The sequence below is a fragment of the Castanea sativa genome, chromosome 9, assembly GCF_040712315.1.
Source record: "Castanea sativa cultivar Marrone di Chiusa Pesio chromosome 9, ASM4071231v1".
In the NCBI taxonomy this organism is placed as follows: Eukaryota; Viridiplantae; Streptophyta; class Magnoliopsida; order Fagales; family Fagaceae; genus Castanea; species Castanea sativa.
In genome coordinates, this window is record NC_134021.1 from 25807501 (window position 1) to 25815565 (window position 8065).

The 8065-nt window shown below is 33.3% G+C and overlaps 1 protein-coding gene across 1 annotated transcript; it reads right to left on the bottom strand.

Moving 5' to 3' along the window:
• Positions 1 to 7341: 7341 nt before the first annotated feature.
• On the bottom strand, positions 7342 to 7800 carry LOC142608966 (uncharacterized). The gene has a single exon (XM_075780615.1). The coding sequence runs from the start codon at positions 7798 to 7800 to the stop codon at positions 7342 to 7344; it is 459 nt and encodes a 152-aa protein (XP_075636730.1).
• Between the last annotated feature and the right edge of the window lie 265 nt (positions 7801 to 8065).

Here is an 8065-nt window from a genome sequence, read left to right on the forward strand (position 1 = left end):
AAGGTTTTATTTTTTCTTACTGAGGTAAGCAAACTTGGAAGCTTGCAACTATTCCTTTCAGTTTCAGAAGATGAATAATTAATATTGCAATTTCAAGAACCATTTTCTTTCCCTCCTTTCCTGGCAATGTCTTAATCTGGAAAGAGTTGCTCACTTCAAGTTTGGTCGAGGCACCTGAAGTATAAACTCCACACAGTTCATAGAAACTAAGGTTTAACTATGAAACAAAAGAAAAACAAAGTGATCCTTTTTTTTTTTTTTCTCTTAGGGGTGTAAAACACTCTCCATTTGAAATAGATCCACTTTATGGTAGATATTAAACACTATAAATCTATAGATGTATCATATCATTTAAAATTGTAGAATGATGCGATAGTTTGTACACTGTTAAATCCAAAAAACCGCAAAGATGGTAAATTAAAGAGGATCAAAGCGTGAATGGTTTTCGGTGAAATAAAGAGGATTAGAGGGTAAATGGTTCTTTGAAATTTAGCCTTGAATTAAACCGATCAACATATGTCCAAAATTCCGTACATCTTAAGACTGTGGGCAGGCTAGCAATCACATGATCCGTTTGGGTAAGGTTATGTTAATGCAATATTGGCTTACACATCTTGTCTCATGCTTGAATCAGTGAGACATATGCTTCTACTGCTCCTGATGCAATCACCAGGAGCTGCAAGTAAGACAGATGGAAAGTGAGGAATGCACGTTGGGTTGTCAACTTGTATGTTGTTGGATAGTTATTAGTAATGCACCTTTTAGGTAAAAGGTAGCCTTTCCAGCCCAAAAGTTTATTGCTTCCAGAATCCAGCCCTCCAAGGGCTATACAGGGAAAATTTGATAGGGAGAGGCAACTATTTGCTACACCTTGTTTACAAGTACAAGATTTTCTAGGTTCTTTGCAGAAAATGCATTTAGGACCATTGCCAGATCCAGTGGGATACTACCCCAATGGTTGTAAAAGCAATCAAATTTTTTTGAGCAATGTCATGAACTTTTTGATGGGATAAATGACATGAACTTGATTATGATTATCATCATTGCGGATAGAGAGTAGTCTATAATTTACCATTGTTAGAGGATAGAGCTCAATCATAGTCTAGGCCTAATCCCAATCTTTAAAGTACAAGTTAAGAATATTACTTGTACTACAAGTTAATGTACTACAAGTTAATTAACCTTATATGGTTAGTTTAGGGTTTAACTTCTCATAAATATTCCATATTGGGTTCATTGTAACTGTAGCATATATTGAGATTATAGTGAATATATAATTATCAAGGTTTTCTTTATTGGATGTAGGTCATTACACTGAACCATATAAATTTCACATTCTTTCTCTTCTCTCTATACTTTCCTTCTCCATACTTTCATAAAATCCAACGGTTATGAAGGCCCAACTATATAATGATGAGATATGTGGAAAGTTTTCATGACTAGAAATAATATGATTGTGTATCATAAAATTTGCTTAACTTCGGTGAAGTAAAGGGGCTTGAATAAAGACAACTTTGTGTTAAAATTATGATTGATGCTAGAATTTTTATAAATTTTACTACACGAGGCATACAAATTGATGTGTGAAAAAAAAAAAAGTATTTCAAACATTCATTCATTAGGTTGTTGAAGTCTACTAATCACATTTATTGTTAAATCAATTTGTAAACATTTTGCAAAAAAATGTGCACAATTTTTCAGCATTTTCCTAAAATTATATGGACCAAATTAGTATTTGATGATGCCTCTATTTCAAATAAATAATCATTTGTGGCTTTGGTTTGTTCAATTGATAAAGTTCATTAATTGTCCTCAAATAAAGGATTGCGTTTGTATTTCTCTTATATCAAAAATCGATTGATATCTTGACGTAATAATAAAGAGTAAATTATAGAGTGGATCTCATAAGTTCAAATATATCCCCCCCCCTCCCCACCCAAACACTCACACAACTCTACTTGATGTAACCTATCATAATAGGTGTAATATTGAACTATGATGGAAATGAGATGCAAGTTAACACAGCTCTAATTATAGAAGAAAGTAGAACTAGTCTTTTTGATGGTCCGTGTTTAAAGATAAAATTATAACTCAAATGAAAATAATGATAGACAAAGAATTACATAGTTCATTTTATTAAAAGGGTATTTGAAAATTTTTAAATATTGAACTATAAGATCACTTTTTTATTTTTATTTTATATTATATAAGATCAGTGTTTTTTTTTTTTTCCTTCTGTAACCTTTTATAAATGCTTGAATTAGAGAAAGGGGAGAAATGTATATTTTAATGGGCTAGATGAGATATATCTGATAAGGTCCAAATCAATTGTGGGCTTAGCATGTATCTTAGTACCGAAACAAGTTTACTTCACTAATCAAACAAAGAGAAAAGAAAGTACAAAGAAAATGGTGAATCATGACTGAATTAGATTGGGCTCAAAATTGTAGTGACAAAGCCCAGATAATAGTGGATGACACCTTTGAATGAATTTGGGTATATCAAATTTATCAATTAACAAATTCCCAGTTGATCCACAAGATTATTTTGGTCTGAGCTTTAATCCATAGTAAGATGCTATTTCTTTTCTTGATACGAATTCCTAAGCTAGCGTGGGCCCTATAATCTCTGCATTTTGAAATTCTGCGTGGTGAAACTGTGGCGGATCTTCTACTGTGTGTGTAATCTGAAGCTTTTGGTTAAATCTAGACATGTTTTAAAGTTAAGGCTGAATATGGCTGACAAATGACAATATACAAAAAGGGTTTGAACCAGCAACTGCTGCTATAGTGTTCTTGTGTTTCTTTTCTATATTATCCTACTTTTTTTTTTGAAAACATATTATCCTACTTTTACTATCCTAGTAATTCTAATAATTAATCTCTGAAAGACTAGTGCTTCAACTCCTATCCTTGCAGAGTTCCAGTTAAGTCGGGAATTTGTCCTAAAAAATTCAAAAACCACTACCCGTAGAATATAACAGTTTTTATTAAATGGTAAATTTATGTGAAAGTGATAAACAACCGGTTACAGTCTATCATGTAGGAAAGTTGTGACGTTTTATGTTGTATTAAAATTTTACTCATTTTCTATTGGGAGGCCAAATAAAAAAAAAAGATTATTGACTATTTTTTTTAATATATATTCTACATCCTTAATATGTATATAGTATATATAAGTACTATAAAAAAATTAAATTGTAAATTAAACACTTTATAATCTAATATGCGCACTACGTATATTTATTAAATCTAACAAATGTGCTAATATTGATAATTTTTTTTTTGTTGTTGATATTTTTAACTTATGTTTGGTTTACAATCATTTAGGCACTAGACTTGTACAAAAAAATAAATAATAATAGCATATATATATATATATATATATATTCCTTTATTAATTAATTATTTGAGATAATTGTTGGCTCTGCCATTTGTTGTAACTGCCATTGCGAGAAAAGTACATTGATGAGTATCACTTGTGGCTCAAGCTTTCCCTAAATTATTTGAGGCAATTGTAACTATGTGTTCATTACTATTTATAAGATATTGGACTTTTATATGGTTTAAAAATACCCATAAACCTTACGTTTAATAGAGGAAAAACTTGAGGATAACTCGGAAAAAATATATCTCCAACTCTACTTAAAATGTTTACAAAATAGGATACTCTCCTACTAATCCATGTCTTTAAAACAAACTTATCCAAAATTTAAAAAAAAAAAAATTACGACACTAGACTAAAAAAAGAAGAAGCCTAATCACATGAACAAAACGTGGGTGATGAGGTTAGTAATTTTATAAATGTATTATTAATTTAAGTAATTGGTATATACAACTTATTACTAATTACATCCCCAAATGTGGCCCTGCCACTCTTTGCAAATGCCATTACGAGGGAAGTGTTTATTTTTTTCCCTTTGATGAGATAGTCGAAATACCTATATATTAAATATGAAGCTCTCACAACTCAAGCAACCCACGCCCTCCATTTGCTTCCCCAAGCACTAAGTGTGTGTTTGGTTGGGGTGATTTATGAGGGGATGTAAAATGGAAAGAGGGGGGGGGGGGGGGAAATAGGAGGGATTTTGGGTGAATGGGTTGTTTGGTTGGAAGGGAAAATGGTAGGGCTTGAGTGTTTTCTCCCTAGATCGACCATTTCATTGTCTCCTCAAATTGGGGAGAAAATGGTAGATGAAGATTGAAGAGCAATGGCGGCTCCAGGATTTCTTTTCAGAGGGTCTTTAAATAAAACAAAATTTAATACAAAATAAGAACTTGAATATATCAAGTTATCGACAAAAAAAAAAAAAAAACACAAATACATGACATTTTACTATTTCCTTCTACTAGTTTTCATATGTTGACATCGTTGTGTTTTCATTATCTATTGTCAATGTGGGTAGGTGTAATAATTTTATTTTGCAAAGTTTGCATAACATTTTGTAATTTTATGCAATTGTCATTATCTATTTATTAATATTTTTATAATTTTTTTAAAACTAAATGACAAAACTTAACCCACGTGCATTGCATTAATTATTGACTCAAAGAGCCACACCCATCTATACATATGTAAATACTAAATAGTACACTATGTGTCTACTTAGCCAATCAAATGTTTGAAGAATCACTAACTTCACTTTTTTTTTTCTTCTAATCACTAACTTTATAACAAAATTTTATTATAACATGATAACAATACACACACATATAACAAACCCTCTATATTTTCTAATTATTTAATTATATAAAGTTATATTATATTTATACTATACACGCGCACATTCACACAAATAACATTATACCAAAAATGAATAAATAAGTAATACATGCAATCAATATCAAGCACACATTCACACAAAATAATATATAAATTTATAATAAATAGAGATATACTTACAACTCACAAATACTCACTATTTACTATTGAAGTCGCTGATAGAGAAAAGAGATTCATGAGACAAAGATATATGATTTATGTTATTGGTTGGTTTTGGGATGGATTGATTTGTGTTGTTTGCTTTTGGGCTTAACTGATTTGTGTCAGAGCAAGCAAGATTTAAGTCAGGGTTTGCAAAAATATTTTTAAAGGTAAATTAAACTAATAAAATAATATTTTATACATATCAATTTTTTTTTATCAAATCAGGGGTTCAAATGAACCCCTTGTAGCATTAGAAACACCGCCCCTAATGAAGAGGGGCTTAGATGAGAATTTACCCATCTGCCCCTCTCCTCCCTCCACATAAGGGTTTTTTTTTTTTTGGCTTATAAACTATTTTTTTTTAATGTAATGGGAGTTTTAAAGTAAATTTATAATTACAATTTTTATTTTTCATTTTTTATTTTTCTTTTCAATCAAACAAAAGAGTTTTTCATTTATCTATCTCCAACCAATCACATAAAAGGGAAAACATTTTTTTTATCCCTCAGTCCACAATTTTCTATTTTTTCACTTTTTCACTTCCAACCAATTAATGCTTAAGGCTTGAGGAGGTACCAACTCACCCAAATGGTGTCGTGGTACGAGGGAAGTTGTTTGATGAATATCACTTATGGTCTATTTGGATGAGGGGGAGGGAGGGGGTGTAGAGTAGAGTAAATTTAACATAAAATTAGCTTATTTTTAGCAAACTCTACTTTACTCTACTCTTCTTCACTCTCCTTCCTTCTCCCCTCCATCCAAACAGGGTCTTATGGTTTGAGCCTTCCTAACTTACTCTAATATGAGAATAAAATTCTAGTGAACAACAATAGATGAACAAATAAATAAAAGATTGGTGAAGTAACGATTTCAGCGCAAAAACTAATTTGTGTGTAACAGTCATTTCTCAAAATGAAATTCCAAGAAGTTCCGGGTTTTCACTTTTATGTAAAGGCAGTCCATAAATAAGGAAACAAGGAGAACAAAGGACCCAATGTATATGGTTCTTCTGGTCTCACACTCTCTCTCTCTCTCTCTCCGAAGCAAAAGCAGCTAAAGAAGTTTTGGAATAAAGAAAAAAAGAAAGAAAGAAAAAAACTCAAAGAGATATAAAGGAAGCATCATTAATTATGCTCCAAGGCCCACCTCCTTTTTTATTTTTTATTTTATAGTGCTCCTACGGACTCAAAAGTTTGCTTGACTAGTCTTAGCCTCTAGGCTCTAGCTACCTCATCCACCAGGTTCAGCAATTTTTCAATTAATGTCTTCGTCAAGCAGTGAGCAGATGTTACATTTTTTTTAATAAAATATTTGGGATGAATGATGTTACATTACATTAATTAGGTGAACCAAATTAAGTTGCATTTATATTCTGCAACTTAATTATACTAATTAGGTCCTATACCAGCAGCGTCAACTGTCAATTTTTCTACGTATCAGAAAACTATCTTGGAATTGAACCCTTGGAAAATCTATTTCACAACCAATGAAAAAAGGTAGCTTATTAAGCACAGAAGGCGAGATCCTAATTCCTAATTTAGTATAGTGTAGTAAGTGAAAATCAATGATAATGATCATAGGATACGGTACTTAACTGTATGTGCCTATGTACCTACGTGGATTGGGATGCATGTGACATCATTAACGTTTCGTCAAGTCCATGTGCTTCTTGACGTAGGACACAATTTATTGTTTAATTATTGTAATTTATTAATTTTGGTATTTTTATGTAAAAAACGTTATTTTAGATTTAGGTGATTTATTTCCTTGTTTTTAGGTGCATTTAATGCTTTTTAGGTCAAATTTGATTCTAGATATGGTAAGGTATCAATTGGGAGTTATTTTAGAATATATTTTCTTGTCTGTCAAGTTTTATGGAGCCCTTAAATAGGCCCTTAAGTCTGTAAACGTTTTTCATAGAAAATTATTGAATAAAATTCAGAAAAGGTGAGGCTTTGCTCTCTTTTGGTTCTTCAAGAACTGTGAACTTATCAAGGATTCTTTCTTGTGGCGTTCAAACTTTATACCTTTGGTTCGTGATTCTTTATAATCATTGGGTCAATGTCAACTTATACCTTTGGTTCGCGTTTCGATTATAAACGTTGGGTCAGGGTTTCTATCATAAATTTGATTTTTAGCTTTCCTGGGTTAAATATTCCAATATTTTTGTTGGGTCTCAAAGCGTGTCGATTGAGGTTCGCATCATTTGGTATTAAATATTCCAATATTTTTGTTGGGTCTCAAAGCGTGTCGATTGAGGTTCGCATCACTTTTTTTTTTTTTTTTTTTTTGATAGGAAATACTAACTTTGCATTCAAGAGTTAAGAAATAGTAGCTACATCAATATCCTGGGCACAAGCCCGCTCAACATGACTTGGGCAGGATTCTATCCAGGCAACGTAACTAACTAGAGACTTAGAATACTGTGCTAGCATGTGGGCAGGGACATTTCCCTGCCTTTTTGTGTGGCAAAAACCAACGTGCTTGCTGGAGGATGTCTTCCACGATGAAGAGTATTGAAGAGCTTGGCGCCGCAAACCCCTGGACAGCGTTAACAACTTCCAGCGCATCACACTCAAACACCACATCCTGAATTCCTATGTCTAGTGCGAAGCGCATGCCAACCTCCATTGCTTTGGCTTCCATCTCAAGGGCGCCAAGAGGACCCACCATGGGGCAGCTGAGAGCAGCAATCACATTTCCATTGCTGTCACGGATCATCATGCCCAGCCCCACCTTCCTTAGGTTCGCAAACATGGCCCCATCAAAGTTAACCTTGTACTGTCCAGGAGGCAAAGGGGCCCACCGGATCGGCCCGGTCCTCGCTGTAGCTGGCTTCCCCACTCCCTCATTGGCTATTTGGAACTCGCCCATTAAGCCAAGGGAGTTCTTCAAAGTGACCCTACCAGGTTTACCCCTCCCACCGGTTCGGACAACATTCCTCTCTTTCTAGATACTCCAACACACAGAAACAAACTGTTCGGCCAGGCCAGGGTGCACTTCTGCAGACGATAGAAGCTTTGCCATAATATCTAGGAAGCACTAATTGGGACCAATATCAAACGGGAGGGAGAGCTTACTTGTGTTCCACACATCCTTGGCATGAGCACAAAACCAAAGAATATGGACAACGTTTTCC